Source organism: Dromaius novaehollandiae, chromosome 10 (genome assembly GCF_036370855.1).
Source record: "Dromaius novaehollandiae isolate bDroNov1 chromosome 10, bDroNov1.hap1, whole genome shotgun sequence".
Taxonomy (NCBI): domain Eukaryota; kingdom Metazoa; phylum Chordata; class Aves; order Casuariiformes; family Dromaiidae; genus Dromaius; species Dromaius novaehollandiae.
Genome location: NC_088107.1, coordinates 4,398,571 through 4,425,314, shown reverse-complemented (window position 1 = coordinate 4,425,314; position 26,744 = coordinate 4,398,571). Strand labels below are relative to the sequence as shown.

The 26,744-nt window shown below is 42.0% G+C and overlaps 1 protein-coding gene across 3 annotated transcripts in view; it reads right to left on the bottom strand.

The window, feature by feature from the left end:
• The window catches only part of ADAMTS17 (ADAM metallopeptidase with thrombospondin type 1 motif 17), a 201,787-nt gene that overhangs the window by 13,756 nt on the left and 161,287 nt on the right, over nucleotides 1–26,744 (bottom strand). For all 3 annotated transcript variants that reach the window (XM_064517899.1, XM_064517900.1, XM_064517901.1), the window contains 2 exons: nucleotides 14,817–15,021; nucleotides 10,201–10,353 (listed from right to left, as the gene is read on the bottom strand). In XM_064517899.1, the coding sequence (XP_064373969.1) occupies nucleotides 10,201–10,353; nucleotides 14,817–15,021 (358 nt within the window). The remainder of the gene's footprint in view (nucleotides 1–10,200; nucleotides 10,354–14,816; nucleotides 15,022–26,744) is intronic.

The window sequence follows — 26,744 nt, the reverse complement described above, 5'->3', positions numbered from 1 at the left end:
TGGTATTGTCTATGAGGTGCCATAATCTAGCATGCCACCTATAGCAAGCATGCACTGTTTCGATCTGGGGCACATACAATCCGGAAATCCTCCAAATTACTCCATCCGTAAGACTTCATGAAAATCCTGCTGACAAACACCTTATGTAACAGGCATACTTGAGCTAACCTTAAGCAAACTAGATAGTTGCAGACAACTACGTAACCATGGGATCGCACAGCTCAGGATGACTGCTTGAGGACCTACCCTACTTCTACAGTGAATTTTGCTGCCTATGTTGAGCACTGTTTTTTTATGGACTACATAAGCTATAGTCCCACACCAACTGCTGTTGCAGACGTTACTGCAAAATAATGTCTGGTGAACTGAAGCTCCACCGAACACACATCTTAGTTACTCATCAATTAATGACCTATGGTACCTAAATGTAATATATTTTAAAATAATTATTAAAGATTATTTAATTTCAGCAAGAGGCTGCTCATCTGTGCCATCTCAGTCCTGCCTGAGAATTCTCTGGACAGGGACCCACTCAGCTTTCAAATGTGTGATGCTCAACTAACACTGCATTTCATCTCTTTGCATAGTCAAACAATGGACGATGAGCAGGTTGATACTAATTTAAAGACGTTCTGGAAAATTGTCACCTTAATGCCTCAGTGATCATTATAAATCTCAAAAGGCTGTTGGAAAGATTGCAAAATTAGAGCAATCCCTGCTAGTAACACATACTGCGTGTCAGAAAGATTCAAGGGGCAAAAGCCTTTTTAGCTGGGTAGCACAAGCTTTAAATAGTGAATTACCTACTGTTCATCTTTTTAAAGACATGATCCAAGACACTGTCTCAGCATCTCAGACTAGCGCAGAGAAAATGAATGCCAATATTTGAACAGGCTTGTCTTTCATGCTTTCTTCTTTTCCACATTAAAAAAGAAGTAAAATAGTCACGATGGAATTCCATTAAAAATCCATTGATCTTGGTGGGAGGCTTTAATTCCCCATCAGAAAAAATGCACTTAATGAACTAGGGTTTTAAATAAAAAATATCAAAAAGGAAAAAGTTATTCTTCCAATTAATAGGAGCGCTGGAGGCTGAGTTGGAACATGAGACAGTAACACTATGACAGAAAGTGCTCTACTTCAAACAAAACACTCGTGAATACGGCCTTCCTCCAGCACATTCTCCCTTACTGAAGATTCATCAAAATAATTTGTACTAGGGATGTTCCCAGAAACTCCAGCTGAGATGAGCTGTGCTAGCTGTGGTACGAACAAAAAGCAGTCACTGCCTCAAGGGCATGAGCAGGAGACATGGGTTCCCGTAGCTTCAGTCCCCAGGGGACCGACGTGGCCAGCGCTGGTGTCAGCACCTCTTTGCTTTCTGTGCCTAGCTGTACACATACAGCTGCATCAACCGCGGCTGGCAGTTAGCACGAGTCTAGACAGAGGCTCCAACTTGTTTTAGTGCCAATATACAATTCTTATCTCTCTGACCATAACTAAAGACACTGCACAGCTAAGGGACAGAGGCTCAAAGAGTGAAAGGGGTGGGATTCGTCTTGCTGGACCGGCTCTGTTTAGGTTCTCTTTACAGTCGGTGAAGAGAGATCTCCACTCCAAAGGGCAATTCAGCCTTTCCTAAGGCAATGAGATGAACTACTGGATTTGCGTATCTTATGATGACTGTAAATGGAGCCTAACAAATAGTTCGGACAAAGCATCTGTCAGATGGCTAGGACCCAGTGACATGGATTCAAGTAAGTGATGGACCCATAACCCTACAGAAACTCGTGGAAGAGCCAAGTTCTTAACCTTCCTTTTTTCCCTGAAATGCATATTTACAGCAGAGGTACTACATTACAGTGCCTTTTCTTTTTTTTCTAACCTATTTATGTGCAATATTCAGCACTGACAAAGATGAAATCTTCTGAAAGTCCCCTGGAATAACAGAGAACAAAGAAGAAACCATATAATATTGTATTTAGACCCAAAACTGTTTCTATGCATCAGCATATGTTTCTGTGCTACAGTTATACCTCAGTACATTTAAGTTTGTCTACAAGAGAGCAATTAGTTCTGCTTGATGGTGGCAGGACCATCCATGATTATGACTGAGACCAGGGAACTGTCTGAGTGTAATTCCTGAAGGATGATTACCCCAACTGACCCTTTTTTGTTAAAGCTGTAAATACCTTAAAGACATAGAGATCCCAGTGAAAAAAGTGCAGGTGCAGTTCTCAGCTCAGGAAATGGTTAGTATTTCGGTTAATTAACAGATTACTATACCTAGAAAATGACAGTCACCCCCAAGTAAAAGTTGTTCTTAAAGCATACCTGTTAAAAGCAAGGGATTATCTATCAGTGATACCTTGAATATAACAACCACTCCTAAAAGTATCTCACCTCTTTTGATATGCCACTTCATCAGCAAGGGAGTAGAAGGTCCTTGGGCTGGGCTTTAAGCAGCCCATAAACCATGGGCTGACAGATTCATTAAATGGTAGCAGGATCATGAAGATGAGCTGCTCATGTCTCCCCTTCTGAGGCTTTTGACTGACCCAAGTCTTTTTCTCAGGACCCTTAATCCAGATTTAGGGTGGCTCATTTCTCTTTTATTTAAGCTTGTGGAATAAAATAGGAAATGAAACAGAGAAAACTCCAGCACCCCCTGCACTGACAGTGAAGATGACAAAAAATAACCAACAGCCTTGGAGTTTTGCCGTATGTAAACTGCAAACTCTGTGCCGGAAACTCTAATTTTGTGCTAAAATTCTTAACTCAGTGAAGTCATTGGGAGTTGGCCATTGACTTCGGTGGCTCAGTGGTTTGGCCCATAGTATCATAAACAAAATTCATTTCACTGCAGCGGAAGAGAGAGGTGGTTTCTGCTTTGTAAGACAAACATGAGATTTCTTGCATAATGAGATCTGCTTTATTCCAGGCTTTTCCCCAACAGAGGTTAAGCTAAAGATGATGGTTTTAGCTCATCACAACTCAAGAGGGTACCATTCTACTTCAGAAAAGCATAGCTAAGGCTTCTCATCTTCCTTTCTAAAGGGCTGCACAAAAGTTTTACCAGGATGCTGGCACAAGCTTTCCTGAATTCAGGAGTGTCTCCAGCTGATATAACGAAGTTTGGGCCATTTGTTCTCATCCTCTGTAGCCAGGAGAATTTGAAGATTAGCTGTGGCAAGAGAGGCTGTGGTGTGCACATCAGTGATCGCTGGCCAGAGGAAAAAACTGTGGGGAACCGGTACTCGCTGTGTGACTTAGAGCAGTCCACAGGACAGTGGCTGGGTTTAGGATACTCTGATGCACTGGCTCCTGGTCACATCTAAGCCCAGGGAAGCAGAAAGTTGGAATATAGAAACTTGTTGGGTCCTGTCCTGTCATATCCAGGTCTATCACCTGCTGGAAAACAACCAATTGGCATCAGTGAGGCCTATGGACAATCCGCCGACATCAATGTCTAGCTACAGGGCCGAATGCACACAAACAGTCATAAGTCATCAAGTTGTTTGCTGAGCCAAAGCGAGTAAGAGACAGGAAAGGGTCCATCAGCTGAGATGTTGTGACTGCCATTCTAAGTGACTGTCCCTTCTGGGGAGTTTTTTTCTGAATTCAACAAAAAATTTATTTTCTCCAAGGTAGAAGATGATGAACTTAGCTGTGACCTTTATGAAGAATTAACAAGTTGTCTGTGGTTTATCATAAACAGATGGCTGGTCAAGCCATGAATTTGTAATGAATGTTAGAACAAAGGACAATTTGCTTCTATATTTACAACAGCTTTGAATACACCTCTCAAACCACAGCTGTCCTTGATTTGATCTTCTTATCATGTAATATGAGTTAATCATTAAAAGTGAGGAGGATGGAGGATTTTTTTGATGTTCCCAAACATTTGGAACTTGGAAAACATGTCTTCCTGGCACTGGAAGATTGTAAAGTATTTTTTTTAAAAAACATTGTTCTTTGTGTACTGCAAGGTTAGAGGTTTTATCTCTTATAGAATGCAATCTACTGTAATCCTGCCAAAATAATTAATTTGCAATTACAAAATTGTTGTTAACACCATTGTGATTAATGACTGCTGATCTTCAGTATGAAACACCTCAATGTCTGGCACAAAACCAGGATTTTTCTTATTGGAAATTAGATTTTTTCCTCCCCATTGTTAATATTCTCCTGAGATGAGAACCTGTAGCCAGCATTTCAGAGGCTGAGCAAAACACTGTAAAGAAATTGGCAGCTATTGATGTCCAGGGAGGGCAGGTGGCTATAGGCAGTTTTTCAAATGCGCTTTATCACTACTGACACTATTTGGCAACAAGAATCTTTCTTAACATCACACTTTGCCAAGCTGATCCTTACCTGTGCTTTGCATTTTCTGGGATCATGAATCCAGTGAAAGCTGTGCCAGGTGGTTACTCAAAATGTGAAGCGGTAGAAAAAGATTTTTCCTCCACTTCCCTCCTTTTTATCCAGTGGAAGTTCACCTTACTATGTCAGGTATTTTTGTTTCCACCTGAGAGCATGAATCTGCATGGTTACTACACAAGATCCAAAGACCTTGCACAGTCCAGCAGCTCAAATTCTGATCTGAATGCCATTGGCATAAGCCTGCAGTAACTCAAGTGGCTGAATTAATCTGGATTTACACTAATGTAAGAGAGATTGATATCTGATCCACTGAGTTGAGTGAGAACCTTGGCTCGTGGCCAATGGATTGTAGGGAAGAATGAAAGACAGTTACCCTGGATTTACATCTAGTTATCTGAGATTAATACAGGCCTTATCATTTACAGAGCATCTACTGTAGCTGCAAAGAAAAAATATGACAAAGCCAATATACTACAAGGCTTCTGTTAGCCAACTATGTATCTTTCTTCTTCTAAAAATCTTTTCATTGGACTATGTAACGTAATAGGGTAATGAGCTAAATTGTTGCCTAAGGGACAGAAGTTTCATGTCTAAATTTCTGCCCACAAAGCTGAAAATGCACCCTTGTGAAAGTCAGCACTAATGACTGAGCTAGTGTATCTTGTTTGTAATTTGACCTTCCTTGATATAATACCACTTAAAAGCAGAATAGCCAAAAAAGTGCAACTGGGAACCCTGAACCACTCTGTGCTGTTGGCTCAAAATATAATACTTCAGTCACAAGGCAGAAATAGAGTAGGCTGAGGCATATAGAGTAGTGAAACAAGTAAAACTGGAAATGAAGAGAAGTCCATAAAAGTCTTCTGGAGAACTGCTCTCAGTATATAACCTTGCCTCTCCAGTCAAATGCTGGAAGAGTCCATAAGCCGAATGGAGAAGAGGAACTCCAGAAAAATACAGCGTTGGCCTTTGCACCTGAGCGATCAGCTGGCACATGCTGCTGAGCTTTCCAGAGAGCCACATACATAAAGACACATTCTGTTCGTTAGCTGCGTATCTTCTTCGCAGGAATGTAATCTTCAACATAAACTTTGTAAGCAAAATACTTTAAGCTGTGACAATTCATCATGAAAGACTGAACTACTGTCCTGCTAAAGCATCAAGAGGCGTATTTTCAACAGGCCCAGGCATTTGAGGCAAGTCTTGGGAAACTGAGCAACCTATGTTCGTTCTTTTAATTAACTCAGCTACAATAACAATGTAAATTTTATTCCAGTGCTAGAACATTTAACAGCTCAGATTTCAAACATGGAAGAACTATTTCAAACCAGAAAGAGTGCATGAGATGTTTGTTTCTTTAACTGAATACAAATTAGATGTGGAATTTCCTTTTGGAAGAGAAGCTTGAATGGGAGATGGTTTCGATTCACATTTCTGTATTGCATCATATATAAAAAATGATATAATGAATTGCAAATCTGAAGAATCCAGGCAACAGTAAAAAAATAATAATTTCAGGTTAAGTAACTTCAGTGGGTCTCCTACTATGCAATCTATCATTCTGTTAGGTTCAAAGCCTCCTGGGCCGGGAACATTTTAGTTACATTGCTCACCCTACTAATGCTGCATTTGTGCTAAATAATAAAAATGATAATTATATCCCTTTAACCTAAGAGGTTTGAGAGAGAAGTTGCAATAGTGCAGACAAGTTGGAAGCTTAACAGCACTGTCAATAGAGGTTATTATGGTTATTCGTAACAGAATACTATACTGTCTTTTGAATTACATTAGAAAGTCTGTTAATCTCAAGCCCTGGACTAACAAAGGTAACTCTAAAGGCATTTAAATAACTTTATGGACCTGGGCCTATGTTTTTCCACAGTGAATTAGAGGGACCAGTTCCTCATGGGATGCTTGAAATAAGCTGCAAGTACTTTGGGAACACAAAAATATCATAGCCCAGACTGCTTGGTAAAGCCGCCCAATTAGCTCCAACCCCTTTCCACAGCTACAAAATGCAATAGGGAGACATCTGCAAACAGCCCTGAGGGAAAGGGGAACAAAATCCCTCTTCTTCAGGGCGCAGACAGGCAATGGCTGTAGAGCAGTCACTAAGGCCAAGGGATGAGCATTGCCTCCAGCCCTAACCTCTGCTCCACAGAAGTGGATTCAGGCCCTGAGGACATAAAGCTGCCACTTGTCTGTCATAGCTTTGGAGATGTTACCGCTGCCCTCTCCTGCACCTTCTGACTGCAACAGGATCCAAGATCTTACACAGGACAAGTGTGGCTCATCACTGTCTGCCACAGGAGCTCTTGTTTGCACCCACAGCATCATGTCTGGAGGCGAGTTATTTGTATCGGACTGTGAGTGGCCTACCTGTCTTCTCATGCACACAAGCTATGTATTCTCTAAATAATACTAATAATATAAAAATAATGGCTTGCTATTTCCACCAAAACAGCCTGGCCTGTTCCTTTTACAAGGCATGTCTGGACTTGATTTTTTTAATGAGGTTTTGCCTCTTTCTAATGTGACTTCCTGATATCTACAAATGATCACAGTTTGGGAAAGTTAAGGACTGGAGGCAGTGTATCAGCAGTGTCACTGTGCAAGCTGTTTGCAGGTAAAGCATCAAAGCCCCTTGTTTTAATCTGTGATAATTACTAGTGTTCATTGTATCTTGCACCCTGATGATTCTTAACAATAAATAGCAAATGCACAATGCAATAATTTCGAAAAGTTGTTGCTTGTTCTGAGAGCAATTTGTATTAATAGAAAAAGTTTCCATTTTAGTCAGCACAAAGCACTCTCAGAGATTTTTACAGCACTGGCAACAATGTTTTACAATGGAATTTTACTCTGGAAGTGTGGATTTTACAGAGTTCATTATAATCTAACTGCCTCACACTTTGTGTTTCTCCTTAAAAGATGAACAGTGTTATGCCGGACAACACCGAAGAGGAGCTGCTGATAGCTGTAGAGGTGCTCTCCCTGGGTTAGAGCCCTGCATCAAACGTTCTGGAAACCTCAGACTGAAAATCCTCATTGGAGCTCAAGACGTGCAAAAAAATGAAATCCACACAAAACACTAGCTCTCTGTGTTTCTGGGATAATAAATTTCCTTAGAGGGACTGTATCGACCCATACCTTTTCCTAATAGTCCAGTGGTGCCTTTTGTTTTAAGAACTAACTGTGTGATCTAAGGGTGCAGTCAGAATTAACCAGTAAGTCTAGAATTTTAAATGCTCATTATAATCCAAATCTAAGTCCAAGCACATCCTGCTGGACTTGCACAGGGTGAAATTCCTGGGAAGCAGAGAGCTGGCACAAGCTCTCTGCAGGAGGAAGCAGTCTGTATATGCAGTGCATAAGCTTTCGTGCCCTCCTGCACAGGGAGAATCCTGGCCCAGAGTTAAGAATTGCAAATAACAAGTAATTCTGCACTGATCCTACCCTGCTCACATGCAGATGCTAAATCCATCAGCAACACTATTTACTGTGACCAATGTATGATTGCAACCTCTCTAGCAGAGAGCCAACATCTTTATCAGATGGGAACCATTCATATAATACTCAACTTTCAATCCATGTAATCAGTGAATACACAATTATTTCATATTCTTCCCTATAAAGAGAATCCAGGTCAATTTGTATGCCAAAAAGTTTTAAAATTCCACAAATAAATAAATAATGTTATTTCACCTGTTAACACACAGGAACTGTTTGTTTTGGCTAGCTCACATGGATTCTGTGTGCCAGGTTATGAATAAAATAATGTTCAATACTCTAAACATTCTGTGATACAAATTCCTGGCTCAGCATAAATACAGACCTTTTGTATGTGGCAGGTTCTTAATGCATTCTCCAGCACTGACACCATTAAATTCACATATCTATAACAGAGTATATTTATAAATATTTGCAATTCCTAATCATAATGTAAAAAAATGCAATTGCAGATAAGCCAATTTGCCCATCATGGGCCTCTATTTCACTGGATTTTGCTTGCTGGAGTTTGGGTTTTTGGGAAGCAAAATGCAACTACTGTATCCCAGTGGTTTCTGCACATGCCGTACATTCCAGAACACAAAGTAGGCTTTCTGTTTTAAGAACAGCACAGTTATAAAGATAAGATAAAACCAAACTGGAATATAATATTCCTGGGAAATTTCAGTCCTTTATGCAAACATTAAATTAGTAATGTAAAGATGCTGTAGGAACAACATTGGCAAAAGCTAAGTTTCTTACACTCCAGCCTCTTTCCCAAGCAAAACTACCTGTAACTTTAAGATCACAATGCAAATACAGAGCAAACTCTGCTCCGATTTACTCCACGGATGTCACTGGATAAACTAAGTTCAGACTGGTCTAAGTGAGGGCAAAATCCAGCCTTCAGGCAGGCACTGATGGTTTTGGCTCTGCACTTAAACTGATGGCTTACTTTCACTTCAGGCAGCTGGAATAAGTCTGGGACTGGACCATGCTGTGTAGCTCTCAGAACAGCGTGAGATTCAGCTGCACAGCTTTAGTCTTGAATTTGTGGCAACACAATAGTGTACTATCAGACTCAGCTTGCAAGGCCTGTACAAGGCAGCACAGGAATCGAATTCAGCTGTGAGTGCTTTGAATTACCTTCCGTCTCTGTGCAAATCTACTAAGGTTTCCCTGCACTTCCCCCCCAGTAGTGTTCAGTGCAACAACAGCTCTCCCAAACCTTCAGATTTATCATCTGTGAGATAAGAAGGTTAAGGCATAACTGTTCCTTTATTTTAGAACGGGCTTAATTTCCCCTAAACCAGCTCTTTCTATGTCCAGGCTCAATCCTGGACCTCCTATGTGCAGGAGCAGAGGTTGTCTTGGCCCCTTCTGAATATATAGGGCTGCTGAAGGCTGCTGTCAGGACAGGGGGAAATTTATTCTTTCTAGTGTCTTAAGAATTCTGTCACCCTGCTTGGCTTTCCGAAGCCCTGAGACTCTTCCTTCCCCTAAAGAGGGGGCAAACCTCTCCTTGAGACTGAGGAACCAGACTCAGTCTCTATTCACACTATCCTGGCCTAGAAGCCCAAAGTAGACTCTTGAGCTGACTTGTGTCCCTAAGGACCGCTCCCCTCATTTTCCCTCTTCTCAGATCTGTATTATGTTTTGGGGGAGACAAAACTCTCTCCACAACCTCCTGGCAAGATGCCCCTTCTTCCTCAGTGACTAGGTTTCTAACTCTAACTGCAAATTTTTAACACATATATATTCAATGAAATCAAACTTCTGCTATTTTCTTTTCAACTTCCCCAGACTGGACAAGGACCTCTCCTTAGCTCCCTGCACTCCTGCAAGATGCTGCTGACGATCTCCTTTCTGTAGAATTCAACCTGTTAGCCAGGACTGTTGGAGTTCATTTTTTCAGATATGGAAAACAGTTTCAGCATCACTTATAAAGTAGCTTTTAGACAGCAAGGGCTCAGTTGATGAGCTAGCTTTGGTCTGTGGTGGGAATTTTTATTGGCAAAACAGTGAATGTCTGTGTGAGTTTTGCCTTTGGAGGATTAAGTTGTCAATTAATACTCACTTCTATCCTGTTTGTAAAATGCTTCTCTAAGATTTGCTGGGTCACATCCATAAGTCTGTGCTGCAATATTTGGGTCATACATGGCATACGGGGAAAGTTTTAATCCCAGCAAAAACCACAGTCAAAATCAGTTAACCCCTTCCTTTACAAATATTTAAATTGAAATTGAAAACAGACACTGTACACAGAAGCATGGCACCCTGAACATCTTTTCACTTAGGAAGAAAATGCCATGTAGTGTTCACTGTTACCTTAGACCAATCTCCTGTTTTCCATTCATAACAGCCTGTGTGATCCTCGCACTCTTCCTCATCTCTTGGTCTGGTGGCTGCATCACATTTTCCTTGAGAATTTGTGCACGTCACTGTTCTTTTCTGGATCCCCTTGCCACAGTCTGCTGAACACTGCAAAACAACAGGCATTTGTTTTCTTCAACTATTGCATGATGCCTAGAAATGCTGAACTTTTATCTTGGTAATAGAAGCAAATGGAAAAGGTAGTTCATGAACAGATGATACTACAGAGAAAAAGTGATAACACACACGATTTTTGATCACCCCCTTTCACACATACAGAAGTAATTTGAAAGGTTTAACTGCCTGCAAAATATCTTGCTTCTGAAAAATGGCAATTCTGCAAACCAACCTTCTCTGAAAAATATCAACTGGCATTGTGCTGGAATTGTGTTACAGATGAAGAATCACTAAGTCTTGCAATTAAGAACATATCATTGACTGGAAAAGGACACACCAAGATTCACAGCACGGAACTGCCACATCCCTTGATGTATCATGGCAGTAAAACGACTGGAAAAAGAAAATGGTGAAAAATGCATTTTCAAATCACAGTAGCATGAGATCAGTGTTACAAAACTTTGCAATACAGTTCTGCAGCACAGTTTCTACACACAAAGGCAGTGTCACAGCTCTCATACACGTTCTCATGACTATATCAAAAGCTGTGTCAAACACGAAGGTGAGCTTTAACTCTTGATTTTATAATCTCCTCATCACAATGTTAGTTCCAAAGAACTTCAACGGGTACAAAGCATGTAACTCAGGAAAGGAGCTCTTCAGTGAGCCACAGTGTTGTGATCAGCTTCCAACCACGGCCAGCGAGCTAAGACTATCCACAGACACCAGCAGGGATGAAAGACGGGTTTATCAACACCAGAAGCATATGCAGGGACTGTGTGAAGTCCTCTGAGAAAGCAGCAGGCTAGTAGAGTTGCTAGGATCAGTTGTTGGAGGAAGACTTGATTCAAGCATTTGGACACTGTAACAAACATTCGTGTGGGTGGACACAAATTGTCCACAAATCTTTTTGTGCTTGGGCACCAAGGAGGTAACTTCTGAAGAGCAGGGATATCTGGGCCCCTGTCTGTTATCTTTGCCAACAGATGGCTGGAAATTCTGTTTTATTGGAGGACTTGTTTTGACTTCATTGCCTGTATTAGGTGGGAAACAGACATTGCCATGAATCGAAATTGAGAATTACTGTTTTAAATAACCAGTTCAGTAAGATCAGATCTGCTGATGTTATCACAGCCATCCAAGTGCATGCCAATACAAAACAGCATATCTAGTCTCTCCGCTCCTCACTTTCATGCCACTGCAGTGTTAAGAGTGAGAAATTTTCTTGAAGAGCCAGTGGGGACAGGTGGGTGGAAAAATGATGTATCTACCAACTGAGATAAAAACTAAGCCTCTCTAGCGTGTCAACTTCTCCCCTTTAGGGGATCAGTATGGAAAAGACAGTTGCTTTGACACTGAATAAATAGTGAAGATATGAGATAGTCTGTGAGGTCTTTTGAACATATTCCAAGAAGCTCCTCCATCCAGGGGGTCTATGCTGGAAACAAGCGTCAGCTTGATATAAATTACATCAAATGGACAAATCTCAGCATGCCTGTCTAACCGTCTTAAAAACACAATCCAGGCAGTTCTGACCTGCTGGCCTTGTTAAGGACATGAATGACAAGCGTTTATGAGCTGGCAAGCAAAGAGACATGCCTTTAAATACTTGAGAGCACTACAAAGTGACTTCATGAAAATCTGGGAAAACTTCCACTTAATTTACTATGTGCTGCCCATAGCGTGACCTCCTTACAGATGTAACATCTTTGTGACAAGCGCAACTGTATAGTTCTGCTAGATATGGGATGAATTCTGCCATGCTTTGGAGACAATTCCAGCAACTGCTTTGCTGGTTCCTCAAAGTCCAAAATTTCCCACATATCCCAGGCTGGAGTCCCCTAACTGTTACCTTAAAGCCACGAATTTGCCCCAAATTGTACAGACTTTCCTGAACTATGTATCATTTTCCTCAGTCCTTGGGGTGGACTCCTCAGGGTTGCACTCATTCATCTCAAAGCATAAAGTGTAATATATAAAATCATTCAAATGGTCCAATTTACTGAAAGTAAATGAAGACGAAGTAGGAGTATTTTTCACAGTATAAGAAATGTCTAGGTGGGTTTCACAAGCAAATCTAGGAAAAAAACCCCACAAGAGTGGTTTGTTCTTCCCACAAGCTTTTAAGTCATTTGCGGATTAATAGTGAATATATTTTCCTAGACAAAACAGCATTTGCAAAAGATCTTTGGTGGTCACACATAAATCACCTCCTTTAAGAATTTTTTTTTCTTTTCTTGAGTCTTCTGTCTTCATGAAGAATTTAACATACAGATTTTACAAAGATTCTACAACACAGTAGTCTATTAAATAATATGTGCAATCACTTAATGTCCAGTTTAGGTGATTAGATCTTATTTTATTAACATACTACGTAGACAAATCCCACAAGATTTTGTAAAGGAGCATCACACCTTTGCAGTTAAGATACAGCCCCTTTATTTGAAGGAAACTGATATTTTTTTCTGTTCTAGTTCCCAAACGGTAGAAACATTCACCTCTTTGTAACTCTCTATTTTTGTCATTAAAAATGGGCTGAGCAGTACTTCGTCCAAAACAATCTCAAGTGCTTGGCAATAAAAGAGGAACTTAATTTTTTTCCACACTGAAGACTGTCTTGGAATTTGCTTTGAGAACATACATTTTTGATTGGGGACCAGACATCAATGTGCACTTCATTCAACTATTTTTTGTCGCATAACCAAAAAGTTCAAAAACCTACATGAGAAAATTGATTTATAAAGTGGTATCACTACTGTGATATTTACTCCACAACATCCAATTAAAATGTTTGTTAAGGATTAAACTGATTTCCAGTAAAAAGAGTTTTAAGTATGAGAAGCGTCCAAAGTGGCATAGTACCAAATGTGTCCTGGAGTCAACTGTGCTATATAATAGCAAAATGTGCCTGAACAAGAATGAACTCACCCTACAAAAGGTGAAGACATTTATCAAAGTAAACCAGCTGTTTTAAATATTATCTAAAAAACCTACATGTTTGCAAGCAAGTTATGTGGTCACAACTACAGAAGATTTCCACTCTGGAAAAACTTTCTGTAGCTTGACCTACTCCAATTAACAAGAAGAAGTACCTGGGATTGCTTACAAAAGACCACAAGCACTCGGACGATGAAATACCCCACGTAAAACAGGTGACATGACAAAAGCAGGCTCAGCTATAAGCATTGCTACAATTCAGCTGGTTCAGCTGTGAGAAATAAAGAAGACATCACCTGAAAGGGTTACTTCTTTAATGCATAAAAGATCTGTAAGACAATTTATTAAAATTTTGCTGTGTTTCTCCACACTTTTTGAAATGAAAGGACTCAGAAAGAAAATGAATCTCGTGCATTAGCGAACAGGTAGAGCATCCTACTGAATGGAAACACTAGTGCCACACTATCTCACTTGCCAAACAAAAAACTTCCTGTTCAAAAGATGGACAATGGAATAACACTGTGTTTTTGTTAAGAGACTGTTCCTCCCTGAAGACCTCTTGCATCCTGAGCTTTTGTGACCTTTAAGCAAGTTTTTACAATAATATTTTGCAAAAGCTCTTTGACAATGCTTTAAACAGGAGCTCGTTGTTTCAAAACAGAGATGAATAACAACAAAAGATCCTTCCCATGGAAGGGGCTGCTGCTGGACAGTCCCGTAACACTGTCAGTCTGGAGTGAGACTGGTAGACCCACAAGCAACACATCAAGAGTGAAAGGATCTTTTCATCATTCAGATAAGCCTAACAGATACAGTATCAAAACTAACATGGGAATTCTGTTAGGAGTGTTGCTCACAAGGTACAGACAAGCGATCTTGTATTAACCGAGTCTGGCTCAAGGACTGTAGACATACTCCCAGTTCACTCTGTTGCTATATAAAATGCATGCTCATGGGTTCTGTCTAGGCCACATATTATTTATATCTGAAATATGTTTATAGTTTCTGAGAATAACTTCTTAACTCTCTAAAACTGCATAGAGATGCATCTTTATATATAAAGTCTAACAAGCTTTTCCATGTTTCGAGAATTACACAAAAGAGGGTTGGACAAGGCCCAAGGATTGTACATTCTCTGTAATATACAGCTGTCTGGCAAATCTGGTATTTGTTTCATACTGCACTTAAACAGAGCCAGAAGGCCTGGTGGGTTACTACACTTCTGGCCTCAAGTCAGTGAAATGTTTTTCCTTGCTGGTCAGAGTTCTCAGATGGAAATATACAGCTACTATGGCATGATATCTAAAACTTGTGATAGGAACTCCGCCCAATACAGAATACAGATCTCAGCTCCAAACTCGTCACCTCAACAACTCCTACCAGCTGCCCCAGGACCGTGAGGCACTGTGAATGCGCTGATGATGAGAACATGCTTAACTTTAAGCACTTGGCTGGATCAGGACCAGCATAACCAGACCTGTGTGCTGTCTGGCTCCTTTCTTCAATCTAGCTCCTACCTTTGACCACTCTGATGCTTCCCAGATAGAAAGGCAGTCCCGGCCTTCACAGCTTTGTACAGTCGTTGGTTTGTTGCCGAGGCAGTAGAGGTCTCTTGTGTTAACGTAGGTGCCATTTTGCAACTGATAAACACAAGTCACTTCCCGGTGCTGAATACCTTTCTCACAAGTGGCAGAGCAGGGACTCCAATGGCCAGTCACCCACCTGGGAAGGAGACAGAAAAGAAACGTTAAAAAAGAATGGTGGGATAAAACATTATGCTTCACTCAAAAACAGTGAGAACTGTGCACCCAATCTCAGGTTTGTGGGCTGTCCAAGGGTGCTGTATTGCTGCCGTGCTACAACCAGGCACCTCCTGGAGCTGAAGTGTGTGGAGCAGAAAAGGGTCAGTACACATTGCAGTCAATCTCTGCTCCTGGCTCCATACTAGGCAGAAACACAAACTCTGCATAAATCTCTTTATCCCCCATCTCCACAGCGCAGCTGCACTTCTCCTCCAGATAGAGAGACTTGTCTGCAGATCATCCTATCCCACAAATATTGTCACCTTTGAATGGTACCTGGGAAAATCACTGCTACATCTGCAAGCACATCTTCACTGTACAGCGGAGCTGTGCAGAGACCCTGTGCTACTGTGGCCCCTGAAACCAAACTGCGAGGGTGCTATGCCCAGGTAGGCAGCTCAGCACAGCTTTCCTGCAGTCGGGCTCCGAGTCAGCTTCTCTGGCCTGTACTGTATGACCTCAAAGCAGTCGCATCCTCCACATCCCAGGCTATTATACGGCACAGACATCTCCTGTCTCACTTTTAGTTCACCCTCTTGCTTGGGAGATTTCCCTTTTCATAGTTTCGGGCTTGCCTAGAATTTTAATTGGAATTTCATCTGTTTGAAGTTCACGGCATTAGGGGCCTTCAAAATGAGGGCTAACTAGCCATGTTCATTCTTGGCAAATCTGAATTCAACTAAATTGCCAGCGCTCAAGAAACACTGAAAAAGCTAAGATTTCCCTTCTAGAAAGGATCCTACAACGCTGATTCAAAGCAGCCATAGCTCACATGGATGAACCATAACCCAACCTGGATAGGGGGGAGTTATTTCCTATAACCCTCATTTTTCTGAAGCTTTGGAATTTATTTACTTTATAAGCATATTTCAGTTGTTATTTCCTTCCCTTTTGATCAAAGAGTGCTGGGAACAAATACGCCAGCCTCTTTTTGTTTGCTTTGTTTTGTCTTTAAGGGCTCTTTGGCAAACACCCACTCCAATCTTGCAAGGTGTCGGGCTCTTCTGAAGTAACGAACGCTCCGCTGCTGCGAGCAATCTCTGACCACGGCCGTGCTACAGAAACGAGGGGCTCTCACTCTGATGTCCTCCAGCTTGGTGTAAGGGCAATGAAAGGCTCCCACTGACTCCAGTGAGTGCTGGAGGCACAACTGTGGTTAGGGCTTCACTGGGTGGCAGTGGATAAAATGCCTACGAAGGATCGAATTAGGGGGTATGTAGGGAGGAACAATTTTTTCCTGAAGACAGGTGGCATCCATCTTCGTGCTTCCTGCAATCTGTCAGTGAGGAACATGCTCTCTGTAATTACAGGCATTCCTGGATGAAGTGAAAGACTGGAGCAATAACCACGTGTGTGCTGTGCACCGGAAGGCTATGCTCACACCAGGTAGTTGACCTTTAGCCTGTTATTTAGGACTGTCACCTAGATTAGTATCCTTATGCAATGAATCTTTTACTTGTCACCCAGTGCTGGGTTGCTTGTTATGGTAAGTGGCTCAGATAAGATTTCTCAAAGACAAAAGTCTGCTCAGAAATATTATTTCATTTTGCTGAAGGTTCCAATAGTCCAGGTAGAGAATGGTACATGCCAGCTTATTAGCCATGTTTCTTTTAATATCGCTGCAATAAAGGTTCACTTCTAAAAGCATGAAACAACTCTCTCCCATTTTCCCATTCTTCAATAGGAAAAAATCAGTTCAGTGCAATTTGCAGAAACCTCCTCATCTGATGCAATTGTCATGAATTCATTTGCGAGCTGCTGTGATTGATGGCATGGTGTGACCGCGCTGCTGAGTGCGCCCAGCGCGAAGGCCACAGCCCGCTGGTTGGAGCGGAGCGGAGCGGAGCGGGGCCGGGCAGGGCAGGCTGGCCACCTGTCCTCCGGGGAACAGGGCCCCGCTCAAGTGTCTCTGTGCATTAAAGCAGTTGACACATCTGTGAATTTCTGTCGGCTGAAACAGCTGGCAAGACACCAAACCTGTTTCTCTAGACAGTAGTTCTGGCGCATCTCTGCAGCTGAGTGCTTGGTATTTTGCTTATGGAATGGGAAAATGCCAGCTGGGTAATCGAATATTGAAAGACCGACAAAAATAGCCTCCAAGTGCAGAAATCAGTGTGCATGAAAATTAATAGCCAGACTCCCTTGATATCAGCTGGGCTCTGCTCTATCTAAGCAAATGTGGGAGCAGCTATCGATCTGGGTGAAGGAACTGCTCAACAAGAGCATGGAGGGGGAAGGAGCGACTTTGCTTTATGAGCTGAATGCGAGTCACAGGGCCGGGAACGGCTTCTGTTCAGGCTCCACTGAACTAATACTCACATCAGCACTGTACTCTCACTGTGATCTACAGCTACTGGCAAAAGAAAAAGGGAAAAGGACTGCAAGGAAAGGAGAAAGATAAAAATACATTCTTGGCAGAGCCTGCCTGCATGCTTCCATTTAGGATGGGCAGCACACGGCATGCCAGCGATTTCCAAGATGCCTTAAGAAGTCAGGTTACGACCTTCCTTTCAGGAAAGAAAACTCCTTAGTGTGTTTTTGTCACTCTCACAGAGGGGAAAAGCCATGTCATTTCTCTCCTGCTCAGTGGTGTCTAGCTAGTGCTGCAGCACAGAAAGAATGAATATCATCATCATCACGAGAAGAATGATTGCACAGGGCACAAGCCAAAACCCAGGGAAATCAACAGAAAGCTCTGGTTTGGGTAATTTCAAATCTAGCCTGTGGTGAAAAGGCAATTTCCAAGGTTTCTGTCCGAGTGCTATCTGTATGTCCAGCTTCAGCTACTGACCCACCACATTTGTCCCTGAGCAGGGAGCCCACAGGTTCACCGGATGGTTACAAAGAAAGTGAGGCTACACTGCAAGAGATCTCTGAAACCCAACAGAAAAAGCCAAAGAAAAGGAAAAGCAAGAAAAAATGTCAGACAAACAGGAAAAATCTTTAAATTAACTTCATCTTGTGAAGAAGCTTGTCAGAGAAGGGCTGGACCCCAGGGACCATCTGGACTTCGGATTTTGGCATTTGGATTTTAGACTTCTCAGGTAACTTAAGGCTTCTCCTCCTCTGGGGTGGCTGCAGGATGGTCTCAGTTTGGCTGCACTCTGCTCCTGCATGAGTTAACCCATAGGACAGGCTCCCCATGGTACTGGGCACAAAGTTCGGCAAAGAAAGTGAAACCCACAAATTCGAAGGTTTTTCTTGCACTGATTTCAAGGGAATGCAAATTTCCTGTTGTTGTGGCTCTGTTGTCAGCTTGGTCACAGACCTCTTGAAAAGGAAAAGTTAAACAGAGTTTCTAGCTAGGAGATGATGCTGCGTTCCCCTCTCCTCCGTCCGCGTCCCATCTCAGGGCCCACTCTGTCCTGCTTGTGACAACTGTGACCAACCTTGGCTCATGGCTCTGTCACCTATCCTCTCCTGGCACAAAGGAAGTAGAAATCACAAATATCAATCTGGATGAGAACTCCCTCTGTCTAAAACCCCCTCCTCTCAATTTAGGATACGAGTGAGAGAAGTTCCCATAGCTCTGCCAAATCATGCGAACACCCAGCCCACATTTATAAAGAGTAATGTTCACCTTCTGTGAACAGAAAGTTCCCAGAAGACAATGTGAGTATGGCAGGACCACGCTGAACCACAGAGCATGAGTCAAAACCTAGCTGCTGTTGGCTATGGCAATGAATGCTATGACAGCACCACTGATGAGCACACTTTACATCCATTGTACCACCAGCCAAACCTTCATCTACCCCTCATGGATCCCATGATTCTGAACTTGGAATCAAAAGAACTATTGTGACGTGGGGGTTTTAGTTTCATGTTTGAGAGACAAGCAACAGATTAAGTGTTTGAATAATAACAATAATGTAGGATATCTTCGAAAGCACCAAGGGGATTATCAGTTTGACCATGGAACTCCATCCTCCCAGTGAAATCACTGCTTGGTTCAACAGCTGGTAAAAAAGATCTGGCAAACAAGGAAATGCGAGTCCTGTATGGCAGGGGACTGGCAGGGCTCTGATTTCCCCCTCTCCTAAAGGAGATCTCCTTCTCTCTAAACCCCCTTCATAGCCAGCAGAAAATGTTATTTTAGTGCCTGTGAGAGACAAAATCACTGCTACTGTATTTTAACAACATAGTTCACTACCAGACTGGAAATACAAAGGATTTATGGATAAAACAAAAATTCCTGCCAGTTTCACATTTGGTAAAGGAATGTGCAGCAAGGTATTAGCATAATTACTATCTGCAAAAGACAGCATAACAAGTAATGTATACACTGGCCAGAAAATGTGATGTACAAATAGTATCACATTAGGGTTACTATTAAATTACACTACAGACAGATTTTCCTTTCTACACTGTCATTACACCTTTAGCACACCTGGATGTGCTTAAGAACAAAACTTGCTTTTCACTTTTTTTAAAATGTAAGTATTTTTCTTATGATAATGTCAAAAATAATTCCGCTGTTCTAACTTAAAACACCAAGCCAGCTCTGCATTATTAACTAAGCCAATTAGCTGCTATACACTAAGCCCTGCGTATATCATATAGACCATCTGGCTTCTAGTTATCTTACAAGCCTGTAACCTGATCTCAGGGATTGCTAGGTATCACAGTCCTTTGCAGTTTGGTGTTTTCCTCCCAGGTCATAACCTCTCTTCAGTCGGACCATGTGAGTGCTCTAGCTGGAGTCACTGGAGAGCCTCTCTCCTCTTTCCCACACCGACTGATTCGCGTGACTCACACACTCATCACTCATCATTCTCACAATCCTGGCGATGGCTTTATCCACGGCATTATTTTTTGCAATCTTACCTCTATAAAAGATTCAAGTGCTAGATGACACTGGTGGTTAGATTTAAGAAGGAAGTGCTCAGCTTTTAAATATAGATTTTTAACCCACTGAGTGGCAGCTTTTCTAGACAAAAAATGCCCAGAAGGGTGGGGTTTTCTAAAGTCTCAAAAGGCTGGGATGGGCAAGATATGCAATCTGAGAGGGCTGTTTTAAATCTTTGTCTTCTGAATCTTCCTCAACCTCTGACCTCTCAGTATCTCTGTTGAGGAATTGGGAGTTCTTCTAATCTGCTTTGGCAACACTCCTCTGGCAGGCCCCTGGAGCAAACTTTAAACATCTTTTGGAGGTTGAGTTCATCATTTGATCTTTCTGTGGTCTGGATTAGTCATTAACCTTGAATTATCCACTCTACCTACTTGCCTAAGACTCCCACATTTTCTAAGAAAAAAAATAGCATCTACACAGCACTATGTACATAAACCCAGGGGAGATGAATGTCTGCAAAGGAAGAGTTGTAGCTAAAGATTTGGGAAAAAATGCAGTGAGGATAAAATGGGTCAAGGCTGAAGGATGGGCTGGAGGAGTGCAATCAAAAGACATGAGGTCACTTTGAGATTTGTAGTCTCTTACAATGTAAGGCCATGACATGTTCTAGGGTAAATACTGCAGCCCATTAAATTTCACCTGGTTATGTGTGCCTCGCGCCTGCAGAAGACTGGTGCGCGCAGGTTGGTTCTCTTCCACTACCCAAAAACCCATGCACATATTTGCACATGTACTCGCCCTCTATGGGGATTGTGTTACTTCTTTTCTCTCCCAAATGCTACATTGAAATTTATTTGCCTGCTTTCGTAGTAATAGATTGCATGTGACCACAGACATATTTGAAATAACACTAATTTTTCTCTTTTTTATTAAACCTGTGTTTTGATTACCTCAACTAGTTAAGAGCCTGCACTACTGCTGAATAATGGATCAAAAGAAATTTGCTACTCAAGAAAGCACAGCTAATCTGAAAAAGCACTTGTTACAGAAACTAGTTGAAAGCCGTGCAACTTCAGAGTTCTATCAGATTTTATTGCATACCTTTTTGTTGAACATACACTATTTTTGTTGAATTACTGTGCAGGTGAGGATAAACTCCAAGTCGAGTTAGCAAAGGTTGTTTTTAGTGGCTGTTTTCTGCTGTAAAATCATGCTGAAGTTGCTCTTACTTATCTCAGGCACCTGGGTGAAAACTGTAGCTCTACTGAAGTTAGCAAAACTCTAACTTCAGCAGGGCCAGGATTTCACATGGGATAATTTTAGCAAGCAGAATTGGAAAAGCTTTCTGAGAATCAGTCACGTGGAATTGACAGGCAGATATTTTTTGCTTAGAGCAAGCAAACTAAGTACATGCTTGAATATGTAGAGGCAAGCAAACACTGTTTACAAGTGGACTCATGATTTCCATGAAACACGCAGACTCTTTGCTATTATCTCATGCTCTCCCCATGCACTTCTGAAATCCTCCACTAAATCTCTGCAATACTGGGGTCATAATAATCAGGTGAATCTTGATTTTTGGGAACAGGTTGTGCCACACCCAGTCACTAGAAGTTTTTTTTGGAGAAAAAAATACAAGGAATCTAGTAGAATAATACAGCTGCTGATGTCGAAAGTAGGACTCCAAGACTAACATTCCTGTCTGATTGCCTTTATAAACAGTGCTCAGTAATTTTCCAGTACAGTAGTCATTCTGCTAACAGACTTGCCAACTTTCACTCACACAGGTTTCTTTTTTTCTTTAGTGATTATCATTTTGACAGCTCTATTTTTTTAATTTCCCACTGACTTAGATCAACCATGGGACACTGTTTGCTAATTTACACACACCTTGGGCATTCTTTTAAATGGAAGACTCTGTATTCTCCCTCCTCCAAATCAAACACATTGCCCAGACTCCAGAGGACTCAGTGTGGCATTCGTGTGAGGAAGCGTCCTTCACGCTGGCCACTGCCTCACTCCACTAAGGCACAGCAACACCTCCAGAGACCTTTTGCATCCAGTCCCCCTGCCCTGGTCCATGGCTCGCGTGTCTTTCACCAGGCAACATGTGCCGGTCCATGGCATTTGAGGAAGGCAGTGACTTTTCCTCGGCTCACACCGCAGGGATGTAAGCAGTGTGAAGAGCATTACAGTAGGTTGCAGTAGAGGTGAATTTCACCCATAACTAAATATTATGCAAGATTATCCTGCTAATCCTTCTTTGTTGGTAAAGACTGCACTCAGCCTGAAGAGCCTCAAACCACACAAAGAAGCACACATCATTTAACATTTTAAAACAATGCAATTTTCAAGCATAAGGAAATTGAGTCAAACATTGTAATGGGAAAAACCATGATGTAAGCCAGCCTGGGTGTTTACAGCAAAGCTAAGAAAGCTGTCTCATGACTCCATGTGAAATTTAATGCCAAATGAACTTCTGCTCCAACCAGTCATCTTAAATTATCTAATGTGAATGCATTTAGCACTGGCTAATCAGCCCTTCTGGTCCTATCCCTTGCCTGCTCCCAAGCCCTCTCTCTTAACTCTCTTCCAGAGTTGCTTCATTGAGTTGGGTTGCTGGATTTGTTTGGGAATTTCCTTCTGTCTTTTGGTAGCTAATTAAGTACTGCCTGCCAGTTGCTGTACTTGAGGGACTGTCATACAACCTGGAACGAATGTGATTTTGTCTCCTTCTAGTGGATGGTGCTAATCAGACATGCCCATGACAGGACAGCAGTTACCAACTCACGAGGGTGCCCAGAACAGTCTCTGGCTTTCTAGTCTAGAGCACTTGGTTCGCAGTCCTGCAGGACCTGCTGGAGACCTGTCGCAGCAGCCCACCGCCGGGAGCACAGGATCTTCTCCCTGAAGAGCAGCCACCAGGGCGCAGCATTGCCTGCTCGCTCAGCCTGCACTCACCGAGTCTTGCACCGTGTCCAGCACAGTCCTGGCAAATTCATTAAGCTCAAACTGAGATCAAACTAGAGATCCCAACTCCAATTTTGGGAAGTGCTTCAAAATGAGCTCTTACGTGGTGCCTCCTTGGATCAGAGGGTGCTAACATTACTATTTATGCCAGATTTCCAGGCTAAAATGATTTGAAACCATCCCCTTAGCTGTTTCTTCTTTTCTTTTATTCATGTAACCTCCCATCTTTCCTGGCAATGTGCACACAGATCAAGAAGGTCTACATGAGAACTTCAGAGCTACTGGCACCAGCCAGAACGGGCTGAGCATCACCTGCGCAAGGGAGCAACACTGAGGTGCAGAACCAGTGCAGCTTCTCAATGTATCTGCCAGTGTGAGCTGATGAATGACACCGGTACATTTATACACATGTCCAGATGTGGGAACTGGAGAGCTAACTGATGCTGGAAGGCCATGCAGGTCCTCTCCCACTGGCAGAGCAGGAGGTGAGGAATATGGGACAGCTACATTCCTACTATCTCTCTTATTACTGGGACAGGAACCACACTGCAAAGAACAGCTGGGGAGACTGGGGTATTTGTTTCTTCAGCTGCAAATGTTTTTTGCTGCCTGCTGTTAGAGGCAGGGATAGAAAGACACGGTGTAGGAGACTTCTCCTTTCAATCCTTCTTCTCTACCACAAGCAAGTGGTGAAGGGGAGAAAAGCGAGTAAAGAAAGAGGAGAGAGGCTGAACTGTAGGTGTGAAATTGCAAACAAAACAGAGGAGAGATTTTGCTTTTCTTCCTTTCCCACCATCCCCCTCAAATCAGCTCTAACTAGAGCCCACTAAGTGACCTTACTAATGTCTTCATAAAGGGGACAACTAAAGAGACTAGGATCCCTCAGGCTGGGAAAAAGACATCTGAAAAGGGGTTATGATACATGTGTACAAAGAAATCATGAGAAAGTGAAATGGAATCACTGTTCATGGCCTCTTCCAATGGGAGAACCTGGGGACGTTGAAGGAAACTGCCAAATTCAAAGCAAACAACAGGAGACGCTTCTTAGCACAAGGCATAGTTAAGGTGTTGAGCTCTTTGCCATTGGACTCTACAGATGCCAAAAATTTGTACCAGTTCCAAAAGAGCCTGAATGCATTACTGGAAGAACATATCCATTTGGAATCATTAAATACAAACAGACAACTCTAGTGAAGGAATCCAGAGGAGGCTGCGTGAAATACTGGGAAAATAGTTGGGAAATACATTAGGAAAGTATCGCCAAATGCTTGATTTATTCTTAATTTCCCATGGCATCTGCTCCTGGACACTGCCAGAAACAAGACAGAGGACCAGATGAACATTTGGTCTGCTCTGATGTCACTGTTTTTATGTTGTGTTTTTACAATCCATCAGGTAATCCTACTCCAAGATTTCTGTTTTACTACTGTGAAAAAACAAGCACTCTCAACTAATTCTGTTCCAGCATATCAGTACCCAAATCGAGAGTTCACATGGTCCCTATCTCCCACACCACAACTTGCTAACTTTCTCAATGAATTCTATGTCATACCACTCTCCCCCAAACTCCACTTTTTGCAAGACTTTCACCTCACAACAGAAATTCATAACTGCTGTGCCCCCCATCTGACTGTGATGGTGACACAAATAAATATTGTGTAAACAAACTGCAATCAGGGAGACTAGACCAGACTGGTCTGAAAGCAGGCCAGAACAGCAGCAAACCAATTCTGTCTGTAAGTGCTGGTGACTGTCGTCTTCCCTGGGGATGGTGTTCCCTCCTTACATCTGTCTTTGAGAACTGCTAAGAAGAGCCCTGTCACAGCTACATAGTGAAGTCTAAAGGGAGAGGTAGGCTCTGAGACAGAGAAAGAAAAGGAAGAAAAGAAAGGAAGAAAAGAAAGGAAGAAAAGAAAGGAAGAAAAGAAAGGAAGAAAAGAAAGGAAGAAAAGAAAGGAAGAAAAGAAAGGAAGAAAAGAAAGGAAGAAAAGAAAGGAAGAAAAGAAAGGAAGAAAAGAAAGGAAGAAAAGAAAGAAGTGATCCATGTAATCACAGGCCTGACCTCAGCAGTATGCCAACTTCTAGAATGGATTTGGATAGAAACCTTAACCAAGGCCATAGTGACAAATGGAAAATAGGACAAAATGCAACATAAATTTCCTCCAGGCACACCAGGCAAAACTAATTGGATGTATTTATTTGATTAAAATAACTGCTTTTCTAGACAAAAGAAATGTGGTAAATGTAATCTACTTGGGTATCAGTAAAGCACTCCTGTTGCTGCACTGGAAACGCTTAGGTAAATTGGAGAAACTGGCGATAAGCTGGAGAACGTAGATATCAATGTGAAAACTGCTTAGTAGGTGAGAACTGACTACTGTGTAGTGTTTAAAGAGGAAGTATTAGGGAGGAAGGGAATTTAAATTAGTTTTCAGTGGACTTCCTGAAGGATCTGTCTTGCATCTGATTTAATTTAGTACTTTCATTACTGGCCTTGGCACGAAAAGATGTGTGCCACTGAAACTGCCGACGATGCAAATCTGGAAGCATTGTCTATGCAGTGGAGGACTAGGATATCATACAGGAAGAACTGAATAACCTTGAGTACTGCAATAACAGAGATGGGATGAAAATCAATAGTATAAAGTGCAAGACTGTGTGCTTAGGGACAAGCATTTCCGTGTTAAAACCAGGATTCATACACTGGAAACAAACAAGAAGGACAATGTCCAGGATGACTCCAAGCCACCAACAGGATGCAGCAAGGAAAAAAGCAAAGGACTCATCAAGACAGTTACTGCCAGTGGAGACAGGAGAGTTTGATTGCAACTGTGTAAGGGCTGGATGAGACTGAGACTGGGATACTCTGTACAGTTCTGGTCACCTATGTACTTGAATGATGAATTTAAATTAGAGCACTAGCAGAAAAGGTGACCAAGGGAATGGAGAGTCCCTTATCTAAGCAGTTAAAGGAAAGTAATAGAATTAGCCCAGGAAAATGATGGAAGAAGGAGATACAGTGGTTGCTGTATCATAGGGCACTTAGCACAAGGATGAGAGCTAGTGAGGGAGAGGTATTTTATACGCAAAGGAACAGTCCCGGCACAAGAACAAATGGGTGAAAAATGGCAATGAATAAATTAAAGTTGGAAAGAAAAGATCTCAACCCACAAGAACAGCAGGGTCCTAGAAGAGCCTTCCAGTGAGGGAAGCAGACTGTGGAGTGCAATTGGTTTATGCAAAGAAGTCTATGCCATGCTGCTGGTAGCAGCAGAAGACTAACTCCTGAATTCAGGAGGTCCTTTCAAGTCCTAAATAATGAAAAGAAAGGCTCAGGTCTCGTGTAGTTTTCTGTAGATGAAGGCAGGGATTTCTGACTGTTTATGCTGCTGTTAAGCATCTGTGTAGGAACAGCACATATTCAGCAGGTCCCTAAAAGAACTCAACCTGTATTAAAATCTATTATAGCAAAGAGGAGGAAAATTAACAGTGTTAGTATACAGGCCGCTACAAGTATAACAGTTAGGAAATTTCATGTGTTTTTGGTTCTTGTTCTGCATTAGAATGGAGCAGTTTCATACTCATAGACCCAACCATGCATGTTGAAGTGTGTGGCCACTGGCCGACCTATGTTTTCAGTAATAACAGCTGATGTGATCTGTGATTTCTGAGTCTTGTGCCAACATGAGTGCTGGGTTTGCCTATATATTTGGGTTGGTGTTCAGTGTGCTGGAAACAACCCATACACACCGCATGCAAGAATCCAGATTCCATCTGGTTACAGCAGGGTTTTGTAAAAAATATCTAAAGAGCTAGGCAAAGGATTAGAATAAAGACGTGCTAATAGGGTGCAGTTGGGACAGGAAAGGAAGCTGTAAAGAATT